This window comes from Falco cherrug, chromosome 10, assembly GCF_023634085.1.
Source record: "Falco cherrug isolate bFalChe1 chromosome 10, bFalChe1.pri, whole genome shotgun sequence".
Lineage (NCBI taxonomy): Eukaryota > Metazoa > Chordata > Aves > Falconiformes > Falconidae > Falco > Falco cherrug.
The window spans coordinates 8,608,976-8,627,812 of NC_073706.1; the positions used below are offsets into that span (position 1 = coordinate 8,608,976).

At 46.9% G+C, this 18,837-nt stretch overlaps 1 protein-coding gene across 5 annotated transcripts in view; it reads right to left on the reverse strand.

Moving 5' to 3' along the window:
* NFATC2 (nuclear factor of activated T cells 2) overlaps positions 1-18,837 on the reverse strand; it is a 101,200-nt gene that overhangs the window by 69,069 nt on the left and 13,294 nt on the right. For 2 of the 5 annotated variants that reach the window (XM_055722460.1, XM_055722458.1), the window contains exons 2-3: positions 14,599-15,108; positions 13,080-13,248 (exon numbers count right to left, since the gene is read on the reverse strand). In XM_055722460.1, coding sequence (XP_055578435.1) covers positions 13,080-13,248; positions 14,599-15,095 — 666 coding nt within the window. In that variant the 5' untranslated portion in view covers positions 15,096-15,108. Of the gene's footprint in view, positions 1-13,079; positions 13,249-14,598; positions 15,626-18,837 lie in introns of all 5 variants that reach the window. The other 3 variants (XM_055722457.1, XM_055722455.1, XM_055722456.1) reach the window with 2 other exon arrangements.

Genomic DNA, 18,837 nt, shown 5'->3' on the forward strand with positions numbered 1-18,837 from the left:
GCAGCGGCTCACCCTGCAGCTGCCCCGGGCTGGGTGGGTACAAACCCCGCAATGGCAGTTTCAGCAGCGATGAGAACAGAGGACCAGCCCTGTGCCAAGGTGTTCCTTTACTCTTTTTCACTCCTCTTTCCACGAAGAAAACGAAATCATCTGGATTTCGGTTTCAAGAGAGTGAGAATCAAGAAAGATTTATGAATACAGAACTCGGGGAGGAAATATTTTTGTGTATTATAAGGTGACCTACTCACAATAAAACTCCCCCAAACTGTATACAGATCGAGCTGGAAAAAAACCAACTCCTTTGAGTCACATTTGCCACAAGGGGAAAGAGAAGCCAGACATGATGTGTACCTTTCCATACTCTATTTTGGGATTTTAAGATCCTATTTCTTTCAGCTGAAAGATTTTTCTAAAACTTTGCTTTTGCATAACTCTTATAATATTAACATAGCCAGACATGGGCTGGTCTGTGACCTGAAGAAATGCAAAGCACTTTGGCAGATAAACAAATAACATCATTCAGAAAACAAGGAGACTTTTCTTGTTTGGTTTGCTGCTACGATTGGGTTTCTAAACAAAATGGAAATGTGTGGCATGATTAAAATCATTGGCTCACCTCTGCACAAATAAAATTCATTCATTCTGCACTCCATCCATGGATCAATACCAGTCAAGTTTGGAAGAGGGGGGTATTTAAGTGCCATTTTCAGGAAGGCACATATGTAATTCTGCATGCAAAAAAAATGAGCAGATGTACCTTTAGCTTCTGTGCATTGGCCGCCCAGTCACCCACCTGAACACAATTCCTGTGATGGTACCAGCAACTGCAGCCATCAAGACCATGCATTAGCCACATTAAACAACACGGGGTTTTTTCCTGCACTATTTTAAAACTCAGGTATTCTTACAAACGGAGAGTCCAGCTCCAAACACACAAGCACTTAAGGCCAGAGTTTAAAACTCACATCTAAAGCAGTGCCTACCCCAGTGTTCAGATGAACCGAACCCTGCATCAGCACAGTTGGCATTGCCGCTGGCTGTGGGGATTTAAGACCACAGGTTCACCTTCGCTGTGCTGCATGAACAGCAAATCTCTTTGCACAAGCGAAGCCTGCAACACTGCTTACTTACGCTGTCCGGTAAACAAGTGATAAACTGACAACAGACTCAGAAAGGAAGGTAGCTCCTTAAAGATTCTGTAGGTGGTCAGCTCTAGATACACCATACGTATATGCAGGGGGAATTTAGTGAAACCTCCAGAATTTAAATCTCTGAATCTTAGACATATTTACTTGAGTTTAAATATTGTTATATTTTATATAGAATGGCATTATTAGCAAGAGGAAAGAGACGTCACAGGAGGTAAGAAAGACAACTTTTTTATTCTTAAATGGGGAAGCCGGCGCAGATCAGTGCAGGGATTTGCTGGGTCTCATAAGGGACAAGCAGCCAAAGCGCAGTGAGAAACCCAAGGTCCCCCTCCCCCTGCGCGCTGCCTTGCTGCAGGGGTTGCCAACCTCCTTCTGCAAATGGCACAAACGTGCGGCAGGACTGCTTGCTGGCCACAGCACCTTGGTTTTCACTAGTATCGCAAGCTTCTGCCTTTGCCTTTTTAATGGACAGGTTTCAGAGCTAAATTTTCTTGGGGATTTCTGGTTTGGGTATTGCACATCTGAAAGTCTGCAGGCAGACAGCGATGGGCTTTACAAGACAAAAGCAGGAGCATCTGCAAATCTTATGGGCACCTTTGAAGAGCTGCAGCAAGAACCTGCGCAATACAGACACCAATTGCCTTAGAGTAGAAGGGAGTAATTTGTTTCCCATTCATCCCAACAGAGCTTTGCTTGTCAGGAATTCAGGTCTTTCTCCCATGGGATGTATAAAGCTGCATCTTTAAAGCTGATTGCACACATCTTCCTGTCTAGACAACGCAAGCTACTGCCAGAAGGAAAGTATAAAATTGCAGAATGAATTCACTAGTCTTGGTGATTTTATTTGCTTGAAAGTAATCAGCTCTTTTGCTTGTTTCAGCTCACTGTAACATGAGGCTTAGTCCATTAACTGCTGCATATTACTTGCTATCTCCCCATGGAAGTCACTCCAGCTTCCCTCCGACCAGGATGTGCATGTGTGTGGTCAGCTTTGAAAACAGCACTGGGGTGATTCAGATAGACCGTCCCCAGCCGGTAATGAAAAGTGGGAAAACACAGCTCGACTAGCAACGTTTAATTAGAAGCAAATACAAAGCCGCGTGAGAAATCACTTCCTCCTACTGCTTCCCTTTTCCTGCTGTACACAAGGAGATAAGAAAGCACTGAAAGGTTCACCAGGAGCGGCACGTGGTCACGGCACCAGCTGCCCTAGGAAGGAGCCCCAGCTCACCCAACGCCCACCTTCCTCTGCAAACTGCAAGAGGCTGCAGACTTGAAGCCGTGTCTCAAAGCTTTTGACACCACAAACTATTCCCCTGCTCGGACTCTTCATCATTCCCGAGGCTGTTTCACATGCCAGCAGGCGCTCCCAGACACTCGGCAGCGGACAAGAGGAAGATGTGCTTGTCAGAATAGCCCCAGCTTGGCACAGTGTTTCTGTCACGCCTGTTCAGCTCCCTTCCTGGCGCAAGCAGCTTTGTGTCTTGGGTTTTGATCATTAATTGTCATCATTGATACCTTTTGACTGCAACAATTTCAAGGGGTTTTGGGGGAGGTCTTTACTCAACAATACTCCTACCAAGATGGAAAATTTTACTGTGCTGTCTCTGGGAGAGTTGCATATCAATAGCTGTCAATAATAAAGACAAAGACCTCAGCCAGACACCGGCTCATGTAGCAGCTTGCCTGCCTGCTTCAGTTAGAGCTGACACTGAGCAACAAAGTTGAATCCTGTCACATGTTTTTGTTCAATTTAATGTACTTGGGACATAGCAAAAGAACGCAAACCAGAAGGAAATCTCTGCCCTGGTTCTTTTTGCTCCTTACCAGAGCAGTCTAAAAAGGCCTCCAAAGATAATCCTTTGAACATCTGATTCTGTTAAATGATGAGGTTTTATTCTACCCAGTTTAAAGTGTTTCTTATTTTGGTGACAATTCTGTCAAAATTCCAAGGACTGAATCTCATTTGCTCTGCTGCTCCTTACAGTAAACGACAACCAGACTCCCAGTGTCTAACTGGGATTTCTGCTTTCACACAGGGTTAACATACAGGTCTGGGATGCAGGCAGCAGCTCTTGGGAGAAAGCAGTTGGGGGTTTTGTTCCTGGCTGTCCTGACACTAACCTTACACTGCAACGTAAGCAAGTTGCTTCCTCTCTGTGCCTCAGTTTCCCCGCGCCTATGAAGAGCTGATCCTGTTTTCAAGATGCTTTGACTATCTCAGCCGAAAGTTTAAAAGAAGAGGCACTATGCATCTGACTACCACACATGCACAGATATGGGGATTTAGAGATCGGGTTTTCACAGCTGGGTGAAAAAATGAATTGTCTCCTACTAAGAAAAGCAGCTGTGAAATTAAGAGAGCTTCCATGCACACTCATGATGAGAGACTTAAAGTTCCCCCAGCATGACAAAACTCTGCCACAAGTAGATCAGAGGGTGCAGATTTGCTGATTTTGACAGCATTGCACTGGGGGAGTTTCTTGACATGGGGCTTTGCCACCAGTTACCAGAGCCAATCCCTTGCCAGCCGTTGGAAGCACTGTGGAATCCAGCCTCAGCCCAGCTGGAGCAGAACGGAGGGTGGCAAGCAGAGCTGCTTTCTTATCCCCAAACCTCGCAGCTTCCTCTGCCACAGTCACTTCACCCCTCCCAGCGGGCAGGTGAGGCAGCAATGCTTCAGGTGCATCACGCTGTGCAGCCGAGATGTGGCACAAAGCTTGAGAGCAACCACGCAGACAAGGGGCAAGCTGGGACAGCAGTAGCAGCAAAAGCATCTTGGAGTTACTCACTCCAGCCTGAGCTGATTGATTTGACTGCACTGAACCAAATCCCCAGAGCTAAGCCCTCTGCCAGGGCTTAGTGCTGTGCCTCCTGTGAGGCGGGTTTAGGGTCCAGGAAGCATACCATGGCCTTTGCTCAGGCACTGGCTCTTTGACTGAATGTCAGCAAGATTTTGGAAAGGATCTTGGCTGAAAAGCATTTTTTGGGAAAAAGAAAAAAAAAAAAAGAAAGAAAAAAAAAAAAAAGAAGAAAAAGAAGCAAGCCCCAGGAACCTCTCTCCTCCCCAATTTCTTTCTCAAGCTGAAACCCACAACACAAGGCATGCTCAGAGAGAGAATAACTCAGGTCTGCTGGAAGCATCAGGGTTTCAACAGTTGTTTCAGAATGAAATAGAGACCCTAGAAAATTTTCACCGAGCAGCAGCAGGCAGGAGTCCAGTCCCTTTCCCCCCAAACAGCCATCAGCCTGGCGAGCATGATGCTCCCCTTGGATGCAGGAGACGCAGGTGCGAGTCCTCGCTTGGCGCAAGGCGCTTCCAGTTCAATAGACATTGGTCTTGAGAGAGGAAGGGAGGAACTGAAGGCTTATAGCTGGACAGTAAAGCCCATGAACAGAGCTCAGATGTGAGTTTACAGGACACTATCCACTCCGCATGAAATTCTGCGCATACTCAAGTGTGCCATGAACAGGATGAGTTATGTCGGCATTACTGCTGCGCTGGAAGTGTCCACATTCACGGCAACCAGCCAAGAATCTGAACTTTTGTTTACTGCACACTGACTCCCCCATACACAGTCCTGGAGTGAGAGCATGCACGAAAGGGTAACCTAAACCCTGCACCTGCCTAATCCAGGTGTATTTCTAATCCGAGGAATAACCCCAGCCTTCTGCACAGCACAGGCATCACCCTCAAACCAGCTGGTATACTCTCCTTCCCCTCACCCCTGCCAAAACTACTTTCCATCAAAAGCAATGTATTCTGAATTGGGCTCAAAAATTTTCAGTGAGAGCTTTTCCTTCACTTTTAACTCAAAGCAGGTTGGCACATGCAAAAATCCCACGGCTCCCTCAGGTACACAGTTCTGATCATCTGCCCTGCACCCTAACCGTGCCATGGAGCGATCCTGCCTGTCCTTCTCTTAGGGGCGAGCTGCACTCGCTCAGCCATAACTTCTATGTGACAGCATCCCTTTCACACAGAGGGATGCAGACCCAGTTTAAAGACTTTAGGAAACAGGGAATGCAACTCATCTTCGGTTAAATTATCCCAGTAGCTAATTATCCTCACTGTTATCCAGCAGTTCTCTTCTTGCATTAATTAGAGAAAACATACAGGGGTCAGCTCTTCCTCTAATCTTGGTTTACTAGATATCATATTTTATATTCCCTGTTTTTCAATCCAGTCTCGCATCTAAACAAAAGCAGATTTCAGGCTCACCCATGTCTTCCTACACTACTTCTGATTTAACTGGCTATTTCCTTTCCTTAGTGGCTTCACTGAGCTTTCAGATAGATAGATCTCAAGGTGCAGCTGTGCTATCAGCATGTTAGCAGTATAGTGGGAGGGGTACTGCCCTACCCTTACATTTGATGGGATACTAGTTTTGAAAAGAATTTCCCAGATGTACCTAAAATCTGCGTTTTCAGCATTGCACATCTAGCCCTGCAACAGCACACGTAATGGCAGTAAATATGTCCATGACCCAACAGCGCAAAGCTCAAGAGGCGCCTACAATCGCCACAGTTGTGCAAACAAGCCCGGTAGTCCCGCAGGTAAATGAGGCATGAAACGCACAGCCAATCTGTCATATGCCGTTCTTGAGCTGGCAGCAGAAACCCCTGCAAGAGCCAAAAGCTGCCGAGAGCCTGCGCGACGCTCCCACTTGCTAGAAAAGGGAAGTTAAGTCCATGAGAACGCTACAAAGACGTTGCACGGTGCAAGCCAGCGCTTCTGCGCACATCCAGCACTGCCTGCCCACAGAAGTGCAAACATGCAGGGGTTCGTCCCAGATGTTGGACTTCCCCTTTGCTGAAGAAGGGGGAGTTGGAAAGATGGGCAGAAAAGGACAAACTCTGCTCCTCTGGCATTGCCCTCAACAGCAAACTTTCCTGGGCAGGCAGGCTTGGGTTTCAGCAGGAGCACATCTCCAGCCCAGCCCTACTTGTCAGCGCGTGAATCACGGCACCAAGCTGTGATTTGGTTTTGAGTTTCCATCAAAGGTTCTGGTTTCACTAATACACAAAGGAATTAATTGAATGTTGGAAGTTACATACAGCTAAAAGTCAGGGCCCCACGGGAAGCATAGGCTAGAAAACAATGTCTCCCTTGACTCAGAAACCACAAGAAAACACATACAGCAAAATTCAAATATAAAAGGAAAGTGGAACATACGTTTGTTATTGTAAAGCAGCTCCTGTATGCTCCATTAACAATGCTACCATTCCAGCTTCTTTTTAATTAAAAAAAAAAAAAAATAGGCAGTAGAAGTCACCACAGTTTTAGAAGTTAAAACCTAGGGGAAAGTTGGGTCAGCTGTGCTGCACAGGAGCCTCTCTCCATACATCTTTCCTGCTTTAAACGAAGCGAGGGGGAGACTCGTACACACAGTTGTGCGATGGGTTGGGTGTGCCCCATGCCCTCCCCTTGAGCATTGGGGCTTGGTAGACCTGTCTACATTTGGATGTTGTACCCAGTTAAACAGTGGGGTAATGTATTTAATTTTTACCATTACAATCAAGCCAGTAAAGGAGATGTAATTATGGCAGTAGGATGTTAGCTCATAGCAGAATTACCTCCTCCCTTTTGTTTCTGAAATGAAGCCCATGGGAGAATATCCTTTTCCCATTCACTGCTGCCAGCGGAAAGCCGACTTGTGCCCAGTTTGCCCATTACTGCCACACTGGAGGTTACTGCTCCTGAACTCTGTTAGAGGGAATGTCAACAGCTTTTGATGTCGTGTGTGCCAAGAACAGAAGAGACTGAAGGCCTCACCGATGTCCAAGACACCTGCATTGGCAGGGCTTTTGCTAAATAAATACAACTCCCATGTGATTTTAGGATAGCGGCAGCAGGCAGGGACTGAAGTCTGAGTGCACTTGTGGTATCTTGCCTTCTTGCTGCAGGGAGGATACAAGGAAGGAGTCATCCCTGATGCTCTGACTGGAAGGAAATACTCCCTCCTCTCTCCCAGCCCTGTTACACAGATTAACCCACCACACCTGATGAAACAAGGACCCCAGAACTCAGCAGCAGCCGAGGCAGGTCACAGGGATGTTGCCCTCCTGTCTGCAGGGGACCACGGCTCTGGCAGAGGCAGAGACAGCTGCCGCCCATTGCTGCACGGTGGGTGGGAGCCTGTGCGAGCGTGGGCTCAGCCCCACTGGCCAAGGAGGGTCCTGCTGGCTCCCACAGCCCAGGAAAGTGCCCAAACTGAGCCATTTCCTAAAGGCAGGAGGCAGCAGCCCCACCAGCCACAGGGACTGCTCTCTGCAAGGGTCCCGAACAACACTCGCCCCCAGACACGGGCTCAGACCACTCGGTGTTGGGCTGAAACCTCCAGCTGCAGGAAAGTGCAAACCTCCTGGCTGAGGAGCGAGTTTTTCCCCACCCTGAGCCAGGGACCACCGATGCAGGATGCGCTCTGGGCAAGGCGCCTTGGAAAACTGGGCTGCAAGTGACCAGCATCCTCAGCTGCTTTCGAACACTGCAGCCTCGGGTTGTGCTGAATGGATTCAGTTATCTGACACAAGCAGTGGAAAAAAGCAGGTTTGTTGATGAAGAACTGGGTTAATAATGTGGTGGAAGTGAGAGAAACAAAGCGAGAGATGCAAATGAGTGACTGCTTATGCGCTGGTTTTCATTCAGAAGTATTTGAGCCTTTTGTAAAGACAAGTTAGAGAATGAATACATTGGGGGAAGGATTTCCTAAGATGGCAATTAAAAAAACACCTTAAAATGACAGTTAGGCACAACCCTCTCAGAATATGACTACAAATTACTGTGCTGAATAGCTATGTAAAACACCAGCTTCCTCAAGGACTGTTTACAGCGAGGTAAGTCCAAAACACACAGGTTCTTGGGGGAAAAAAATAGAAATAATAAGAAAACCAAAAAGTAGTAAAAAAGTGTATATTTACTCTTTGACCCCAAGACTCAGACAAGCTCTCATAAACAGATTTTTAACAAAATAGCATACCTCAGCCTCTCTACAGTCCATAGCAGAGGCACATCTGAAATCGATGCCCTGTGTCACCTCTCTCGATTATACGAGGTGAATGCAGCAGCAGATCACACATCTCTCTCACACTGATCATCTCCAAACACCCCAGAGGACTTCAGAATGTGGGAAGATTATGATGTGAAATGGGTTTGTCTCATTTATATCCATGGGCTGCCACACATGTAAAGGCAACAGCTTCCAATGAAACGAGTACAGATCAGCTACCCAGAGTATAGCTGGGCAATCATTTGCATAAATCAACTCCCCATCTTCCCTAAAAGCTTTTCCTTTCCCTTCCGCTTCCCTTGCGGGAAGGACAAGAGTTCTGCTTAGAGAACTCCCTGGAATACCACTGATGGAATATCATTTCCATCTTGGAAAAAAAAAAAAAATCTGGCTTCATGCAAAGCAGTAGGACAAAAAAACAGAACCACGGAGTGCCTTCAAAATAATTATTTTATGGCTTTTTAAGTACCATAGACTCTGCTTTACCACGGGGTGAAGCTCATCCAGACTCAGCCTTTGCTACTGAAAAGGTTTTTCCTTCTCATCACTGCCTTAAACAGTTCAAAGACATGAGAATCTTTGCTGAAGAAATTAAAATATCTCTCCCCCTGAGGCAGAGACGTTCTGATCACCACATTTTCCTGCAGGCTGTAGGTGAAAGACACCTTTGCCAGCACCCAGTGTTCCTCGAGTGCTACCACATGCCCTGTTTCCCCTGGACAACAGGACAGTGAGCAATGCCAACAACCCAAAAATTTTACTTTCCTTTATGGGTAGGAGCTCCTAGAAGGATTATTGAAAATAATGCTGGCAGACATCTTCAAGGAATCATCTAGTTCATCTCTCCCGTCCCAAGCAGAATTCAAATAAATCCATGTCCTTCATAGCAGTACTTGCCCATAAGCATGTAAAAATGGAGATTTTTACCCCCCTGGGCAGGGCGCACTGCTGTGGGGTGAACACGGACATAACTAGGTTTGCCTTTGGATTGCCACCTCTATCCCAATCACATCCATAAGCTTTTTACACAGGCACAGTCACTGTCTTTCCCAATGGACAGTCTCTTCCAGAGCCCTGACTGGAGCAGCTGGGTACAAATAAGCAGCTGTCCCTCAATGTGGTGACAAAGAGCTGGAAATCAATCATGCCTGCCCCTCCTCTCCAGCCTCAGGGACCGGCTGGACCTGCAAGACAGTAGGTGCATCCAAACTCCAGCTTTGGCCTTGCTACGCAGGATTTCCTTGGCGTTCTCAGAGACTTAACGTCTAGGGGATAGTCACACTGGCATTCAATTTACATCCCTAAAATAGCAGCCCGAGCTTCTCTATGGTTAACAGCAAGCTGTAGTTTCCTCTCAAGGGTGACTCGAAACACTTAAACTGGGAGCCTGTGTTTCTCCATGTGACTCCGGCAGGTCTCCGAAGTCAGATGGTGTGAAGGTTACATGGCATGCATGGCTTCTCCCCTCTTCCTCCAGGCCAACAAAGTAAATGCCCTCTTCCATGTGGCCCACCTAGCCAGAGGTTCTGATTAACCAGACTCTTCCCCTCCCATACTTTGGAGTGCAAAACTGGTGCAGAGTCTTGTGCACAAACTCTAGGGGCTAGACATGTGAAGAAGAGGAAGCAGCATCAGAAAGATAAACCACAAGATAAGGCCTGGAGGATATGAGATCTGCTGGTCTGTAGCTTCAGAGTACTCAAAAGAAGAAACTTGCATGCAAAGCCCAGTTTTCAAAAAGTAAATATTGCAGGCCAACACCATGCTGCAACAACTAGCCAACTTCTCTTCCAACAGAAGGTTCAGCTGCATAATTAGTCACATGAAGGGTTAATTTAATGGGAAATTTTTCTTAAATTATTTTTTTAAGAGATTGTATTTTAGAAAAACTAATTAAAATAGTGGAAAATCAGTATATCAAAAGTGGTTGTAAAATGTATGGGACACTCAGCTTTAGTATAAATTCCACCGCTGTGGGGGGCTTCTCCCACTCCCAATTGGCTTCTCAATATTTAAGTCCAAATATCTAAGAAACAGCACTGGATTCAAGAAAGTTGCTATGGAGAGGTCCTAGTGCTCCAGAAAAATCCCAAGGGTGGTGTGTTCATCTCTCATTTGAGAAGCGCTGTGGGTCCCCAGCACCAGGTCTGCCGCCTGCAGCAGAGCCCCAGCCCTGTCACCCCTGGGCCAACCCTGCGGTCCCTGCTCTGGGGCTGCACACAGATAGAACCTGTTGAAAACAATTTAATTTCCTTGCAACCAGTTGCCTTTAACTCATGCAAACTTTCCTCAACAGTGCCTACCTTTTAAAAATCTCTCCTGTTTCATTTTCCCTGTTTCTGTACTGTTTGCATCTGACAAGAACACAAAAGTTAAAATTCACTAACGGGAGGGACAGGCAGGGGGGGGAGGGTGGAAAGAAGAGACCTAAAAGCCAAATAACTTATGACATGAAAGCTTTGGATTTTACTATCCTTCCCAAATTTCAGATGTCATAAACCATACAGGTGCAACTACCTCATTGCTCGGCACCCATATGAACCTTGTTATGTTAAAGTGAACACAAATCCAACAAATACTTCCAGGTTTACAATAAACCTTCATAAGGAAACTGTCCATATTTTCCCCAGATGCAGGCACAGCTGTGCAGAGGCACATCTGCTCGGGAAACTAGTGTGGATCTTTGAATTTATAGTTTAAGATCCTTAAGCTTGACGGCAAATTATGATAAAACCAGGAATACCAGTTCCTGTCTCCAACAGAGAATATAAATCCCTCTTTGATTGGTATTGATTACAGGAAGGAAACAAAACACTTATATTTCCCCATGTCACAAGAAACTCCTTCATTGCAATAAACATCCGGTTGATAGGAATATCTCGGGAAGGTAAATGATATTATATTTGTAAGCAAACCAAGACAAGAGCAAGTGCTGATTGCCCGCATAGTCCATACATCCATGTACCTTCAAACGCACCACAGCAGGCTATAAGTTTGTCGGATTCATAAACTAAAAAGATTGCATATATTAAGGTATGTCAAACGTGACTGCTCTTTATTATTATCCTGCCCCCTTTACTCAAATATCCAGTCCATACATGTAAGCCCAGCTCAACCAAAGTAAACAGATTCATTGATTTAACAATTTATGGTTTGGTTTTAAAAGAGAGCGAGCCTGCAGGGGAATATCTAACATATGTTTGAAGTTAAGCACAAATCAACTCAGTGAAATTAGTATTGATCGCATGCTTAAAATTAAGCATAAACGTCAACATTTCCCTGGTTTACACTTGCCAGAGCAAGTCCTGTGACAGGCCTATCTGTAGGATGCACCCCAGCCTTGCTTAGCGCTGGCTGACCCATATAGTCGCCATACGTCATTACCAGCAGCATCGCCCCGTCGCCTTGCAACCCTGACCAAACGGCACTGCCTGGGACAGGGAAGGAAAGGAACGGAAGGACTGATGCGGCCCCACAGGGCTACAGTGCAGCTACTCAGCCGCTGGTTCACGTTACCCTTCGGGAGGTGAAGAAGAAAAGCCCTTCACCCTCCGCGACAGAGTAAGGGTTCAACTCATCCACCCCTCAGGTCAGCAAAGGGCCAGATTTTGTTACCTCCATCACTGTCAGCTTGGGTTTTGTTCACTGGTTTCAGCAGGGTGAAACCAGTCTCACAAGCATAGCTAGGACCAGAACTGGACTCTTTAGGGCAATAAAAATGATATCTCAAAAGAGATAAAATTTTTTTTCTGTAGTGACATCAGCCCAAATCACGAGGGAGCTCCTGCCTAAACTCGTTCGCCCCTTTTCTCTATATATTTACAGCTTCATAGACACCAAACATTTTCTTGAAAGCATCCCCACTGCTATGCAATTATCTTGCCCTGCTGTCTCCTTATCACATGGCTACTACAGCTAGTACAGGTTTCGTCTTGGTGGTGCATACCCAGGACAAAAAGGCAGCAGCGTTCCCACAGATGACAAGCAGAACTGCATGAGGTGTGACATGGCATCAGCAAGTTACGCATAAACCAGACACCAGGTTGAAATGGATGTACTGAGTGTTCGAATTACACACGGGTGAAATTCTCTGACCTAAATTTAAATGGGCTTAAAATTAGAAGTTCTACCATGTAACCAGAGGATGGGGTAAGGAAAAAAAAAAAGGAAAATTGCTAAGGGAAAAGCAAAGGCATGACAGACATTTCTAGCAAAAGGCAGCTGTGAACTCTGGGGAAACCCCAGTTTAACATCCCTGCCTTCCCAATCCAACTCCAAGCAAGGTGAATGAAGGCTGCTTTGCCTTTCTTCAAGAGAATATACAGTTTGGCTGTACGAACCGGAGAGGAGCAGAGGTTAGACACAGCCAGAAACACGGGCAGCAACTCTGCCGCATGGTCTTGCTCTGCGGAGCGCAGGGAGCACAGCTCCGACCCTTCGTTCACTGCCCGCAGGACGCGGGGCTGCGGACCGAATGCCGTCTGCAAGTTATTTGAAATCTGCCTTTGGCAGGTCACTGCACTACACTGAGAGCCAGGCTTGACGCTTGCACATTCTGAACCTCACAAAACGCCCTAGTTTACACAGAAGAGTCTATTGCCAAGATAAAACGGGCTCAGCTGGAATTCAGGACAGCGGGGCATCTCGTGGCAGAGTTGGATGGCAGGAGGTTTAGCACAGAGCCCAGGAAAGGTGGCAAATGTTTTGCCTAATTTTCTGAGCTTTCACAAGCTAATCCAAACCAACCTTCCAAACATCTAGGACTTCACCACAGATCAACTTCAGGCACTTGACACACACCTACAAGCACACCCAGGTTCACATGGTCCTCCTCTTTCAGGGTCAGCCCCCAGCAAGACTTTCAGAAATGAACTCACCCCCCACCTTTCCCCTATGGACTCGTTCTCCAGTCCCTTACCTGGACGACTGGGTGGCCTCCGGTCGGCGCCTTGACGGCCCCTCGGCTCCCCTCCGTCTCGTAGTGTGCCCGGTGGTGGGGCTTCGGCTGCACCTCGATCCGCAGCTCGTAGGAGCCGGACTGGCTGGAGAGCGGCCACTCGAGGGGCGGGAGCGACTGGACCGGCAAACTGGACAGAGAGAGACCACACACACCAGCTGAACCTCTTGAGCACTTGATCTATCAACGCCCTGATCCGTTCTTCCCCCAAGCACCCCACCGGGGCTGCTCTCGCTGAAACATTTAGTTTCAGTGAGAGCTATCTATTTTCAACGAGAACATGCTCTCCTGCTCATATTTGGTTACAACTCTCCCAAAATTCAGGAGATGGGCCCATCTCCTTGTAGGAGAGAATAAAATGGAATATTTCTCTTTCTTAAACAGAAATATCTGTAGCAGTTACATTTTTTCAAAGAGCCCCCTCTTGTATCTAGCTTTTGCTTGATCACAGAACATACACTGTGGAATATGAACTCCTTTCACCATTACTTACCAGTTGTGTAAATGAACAATGTTTATTATTTCCATAAATATTAAAATGCACACGAACAAAATGCTAAATATCCTTACCTGATACTAGTATTCCTGTTACCAAAGCACACAAGGGTTTATAACATGAAATTAATACATTGAAACGTACAACTAGAGCTTGCACTGGATTTTGAACAACTCTTATTTTATTAGTACAAAGCGCTGCCAGGACCAATCTAATAAGCCAAGTCACAGCCCGCGTTCTTTCACTCGCAATTTGCATTTAGCAGGTTGGGAGCAGCGTGGGATAACGTCAGCATGGGGACAACCTTGCCGCCAAGCGGGATGGCAGGGCTGCCAGGCTGCCAGCAGTGACGGCAAGTGGAGTCCCACACTTGGCAGCCCCCACTCTGGCAGCCACGCACCGCCCGGGGTCCAGACCTGCGTGTCGCCCCTGCCAGACAATGGAGGGAGTTGATGAGGGTCACACCAACGACAGAGACTGGGGTTAAATGACAATTAACAAATTAACAGCCAACAGTAAGTCAATTGGAGTTGACTGAATGCTCAGTCTGACTTGGAGCAGCATGCTCTATTTTGAATCAGGAAATATTTAAAGTATTTTCATGCTTGATGGAAAATTGTAAGCCAGACGTCCTCTGAATTTAGAAAAGCAATCAATTTTCTTTAAAAGCAGCGGGACGAAGTAAGAGTACTCAGCCTTTGTCAAAGGCTGTCTGCAATCTGCTTTTTAGACAACTAATACGGAAATTTGAATTTGTCACATGCTGTGCTACCAATGAACCACTTAGATAATGTTTCTTTCAAACCCAGATGCCATCTCTCAGACTCACAATAGAGTGGGCTCCCATTAACCAGTGCTGTCCCTGAGCACTTAGCTCTGGTCTGCAGAAGGACCTGCCCAAGGAAACATTCCCTAAGGATCACCATGCACGACAGAGGACATCATGCCATGAGAAAACACACGACCGCAAGAAGCATTACATACCTGCAGATAGGTATTGCAGGCACCAGTTGCTTTGTCCAGGATGGAGGTACCAACAAAATTGACTCTGGGGCTGAGTTTCTCCTGTCCTCCTGCTCACAAGGCCCATGGAAGTCAACAGTCTGAAAGACGTGACATGGAATGCTGTTTTTGTGGGAAGGCATTGATGAAGGATCAGGGCTGGTTTTCCAAATTTTCGTGGGAACACCACAGGAAGGATCTGTAGGAAGGCTGTTCATAGCATCCATGGAAAGAGGAGCGCTGGGCAACTGCGTGTAAGTAACTGAAGAGTTGTCTTCTCTCAAGGGGATGCGAGGAGAGGATTGTGGAGAGGGGGTCCTTGACTGTCGTGGAGAAGTGGAAGGCAGCTGAGTACTGTAGAGCTCAGTGCAAGAGTACCTCCGTTTTGCACCTGGTGATGAAGACCTTGAGTTGGGACAGGGTGATGGTGAATGTCGTCCCAAGCAGGTTTCCTCCGTGATGCTTGTTCGTGGTGACATTATTGGAGAGGTTCTAGGAGAATAATGAGTATGGATGTTTTGAAACTGTGGACAAAGGTCATCACTAGGACCATTATTTGGTGAAACACATGGTGATGTGCAAGGAGATACATTTGTCTCTGAAATGAAACTTGCAGAGGAGCCGCTACTAGCTGGGCTCAAACACAGTGGTTCTCTGTAGCCCTCAAAGCCAGGGACAGGCAGGGTAACCCTTGGGCTAGTGGTAGCTGAGTTTGACTGATGTTCTACCAAAAGAACATCTGTGTCTCTGCTGCGGAAGGGACCCCCTGAATGAATCAGTTCATGATATGGAGTAATTTCAATCCTAGGGCTCGGAGCAGAGGCCCCTGCAGCGTTGGCAGGGTGTGTAGGTGTTGTCCCTATGCTATCTGGCTGTCCATATCTGCCCATGGGATCTGCAGAAAGGCTAGAAAAAGGCAGGGGGCATGGCTTGAGGCCACAGTCCAAGACATCATGAGCGTATGTAACTCCAGAGGGTGGGCTGTTGGTTTTATGTGGAGTCGGTTCTTCTGGAAAAAGAAGGGTCTCTTTAAGACTATAAATATTATTACAGAAGCTGAGCAATCATGGATTAAGAAAAAAATATGCATATTTATAAACTGGTTGTGATCTGATATTAGGTAAATATTTGTTTAATTCTTTTTAACTGCAATTAATGCTGGTGAAAAGTACTAGATTAACAGCCAGGGAAGCTCAAGTGCTCAGAGCAGATGCAGCATGGACAGAAGCGCTGCAAACACCTCCACACTGCCCGGCCGGGCTCCCGCTACCTGAGCCCTGAGCTAGCGGGATCACCTGGGAGGACTGGCAGCAGCCTCTCCATCCATTCCACGGCTGGCCTTCCAACCCTTTCTGCCAAATACACCCCTTAGCACCAACTGGGGTGTGCTGACTTTGGTCAGCTTTGGTCGACTAGGAGCTGGACTGAGACCATCACATCACAAAACCACTTCCAAATCAGTCTGTGTAACACCAAAAGCTTGCGGCACAGCTTCTGGTGAAGCCTTCTTACGCAGCAAAGCCCAGCCAGAAGAGGCTTCATGAAATCGAAGCTGAGTTCAAGCTTTTTAATTTAAAAGTCAGTTCTGTGTGATGATTTGTTTGGCTCCATATCATGTCAAAAAGTTTTGGTGACAGGTTTCACATGAGAAAGCACCAGATGATCAGAAAACACATGCACAGATATTTGGGGGGTGGGCAGACAGGATCCAGCCCCACGGCTACAGGCAATCAACTTTCCAATTTGAGCTCAAGGAATGTTTTGGCCAGAGAGGGATTATGAAATACACAATAACAGCCAAGTGCTCAGTGCAACCCTCTCTCTTGGTGCAAAAATTTTCAGAGATTTTCAATCTTGCAAACTATCCCCAGGACTAAAGAGTGTAGGGAGGCTTCTAGGCAGCACAGAATTCCCACCAGCATCACTGATCCCAGCTCTGATCTCATCCCACCAGATGTCTGATGTCAGCAGCACCTGAGAGAGCAGAGTCATGCCAGGTATCCCTGGGACAGACCCCTCTGTGTACATCAGCTCCTGCAGCTTCCCCAGCCTGGGAGCTGAGTAATACTAGTCATTACACAAAAGCATGCGAAGTACTATCAGGATTTTTTTATATGTTTTTAAAGATTTTAATATATCCAGCAGGAAATACCTGAAAAAGCTCCACAGACTGAGATTAACTCACACTATCTGCTCACCCCTGGGCACACATCAGTGTGTGTCACAGACTATTTCAATAACTGTTCCAGCATCTTCTCTAACTCCTACACTACATGAAGCAGCATTTCCCATGAGCAAATAAGATTGTACATAAAGCCAGGCAGGAGGTGACTGTGCTTTCTGCAAGAGCAGTGAAAGTTTGCAGTGAAACTTTGACACACAGAGAGATTGTGATTTAATTTCAGGGTGTTTCTGTTCATTTTCAGTTTTGAATGCTTCTTAGTGTGAAAGAAAAATCATCCACTGATTTTTTTACTACTACTGCTTGTGCTCAACGTTTTGCACAACCTGAGGAAAACACAAAAAGAAGAAATGCAGCAGGAACTGCTGAGCCTTCATGTTTAGCGGGAAACCCCCGATGGCCAACCAAACAAACCAACACACAGAATGTCTGTCTATTGGACGGGATGGGAGATGATGGGGAGAGTCCAGCTTGCAGATTTCTTAAGGTTCCCTCTGGCTTTTAATCCCAGCACACAGCTGTTTTGGGGATGGGAAAACAGCAACGAGTAACTGACTTTTGAGCCGAACATATTTTTAGCTGTTGATCTCAGATACCAGAGCTTTGGCAGTCACAGGAATAGTGTGTCATTCACATCACTCAAACTCTGACGCATCGAGCCTAGATATCGATGCTACGATTCACTTTGCATAAAACTCATCACTCCTTCGGGCTCAATAGAGCAACACACCCCTCCACAGTCACACAAAACAGCACTCCCACCGCTTTCAGAAGAATCACTCAGATTTAAGCTGATGCAAGGGAGTAAAATCAGCAAAATCAGCAGCAAGCAGAGCGAGGCGCCACGCCAGGATTTGAGGCAGGATCTGTACAGCGACGGGCAATCGCAGAAAAGCTCCCCAGGCTGAACAGCTTCGCATCAAGGAACAGGTGACCATTTCAGCTCCCCACCCAACACACCTACAGTAAAAGTTGCCCCCACCGTAACACGTTCAACCACGCTGTCTGTGCCAGATACACAGCCAACAGGTAAAGAATTAAAACTCCTCCCAACACATTGAGCAGCAAAGCTAGTGTGCGCAGGTTTGTGTTAAGGGGCATGGGAAAAGCAAACTTATTTATACGTGCACATGTAATCTCTAAATTCTTCTGAATAACAAACACACCACCACCACTTTCTGCCCATTAAAACCTGGGCATTAGATAACCTAAATTTTCTTTGCTTTTCCCTGAAATACTGTGTTTGAATGAGCACTTTCATCCTTGGCATCCACCCCCCAGGAGGATCCACGTTCCAGATATTAATAACAACATTTACGCACAACAACAAGCTGCGACGTGCCCTGCCTTTGTACAGCGCTCTCGCAGACTCTCCTCTGCGGCGCTTTGTGGGTCCTGCAAACCCGGATTGCTCACAGCAGCCAGGCGGGCACCCTTTGCCAAGCAGACAACACCCACAGCCTGCCGTAGAGCAAAAATATTTAGTTTCCCCCCACCATGGCAAATTATCAATAAAGGAGGCAGCAGCACAGGAGTGTGGGCAAGACTGCAGACAAGAAAACCTCGGCTCGTTTGAAGAGTTCCCGGGGAATCGTGCCAGGCAGGGATGCCCAGAGGCTGAGGCTGCGTCTCGGGCAGGGGAGAGGCTGCCAGCCCTGACTCATCGGCACGGCTTCGTCAGGACCCGGGGCTTGGGGGGTTTGGGGAGATCTCCTGACCAAATCCCAGCCCTGCATAACTCCAGAGGTACAATGAAATTACTGTCCCGTGTGCTATTGCTCACGCCTGTGATGTCAGGGCCTGTCCCCATGGAAAAGCTGGTGATGCTACAATGCCAGGCTCTGACCAAGGGGAGGGAAAAGGGGCAGCTGGGTGAAGCAGCAAGTGCTGCTCTCCAGAAATAAATGGCTCTTCCATCGAAATCAGGAGAAATTCTGCTTTTCGCTTCAGTAGAGGGGACAGGCTGGCCCGCTCCTGGCCAACTTGGCTAAGGCAGGGTTTGGAATCTGCTTGAGGAAGGGGCAGACCAGAGCCAACTT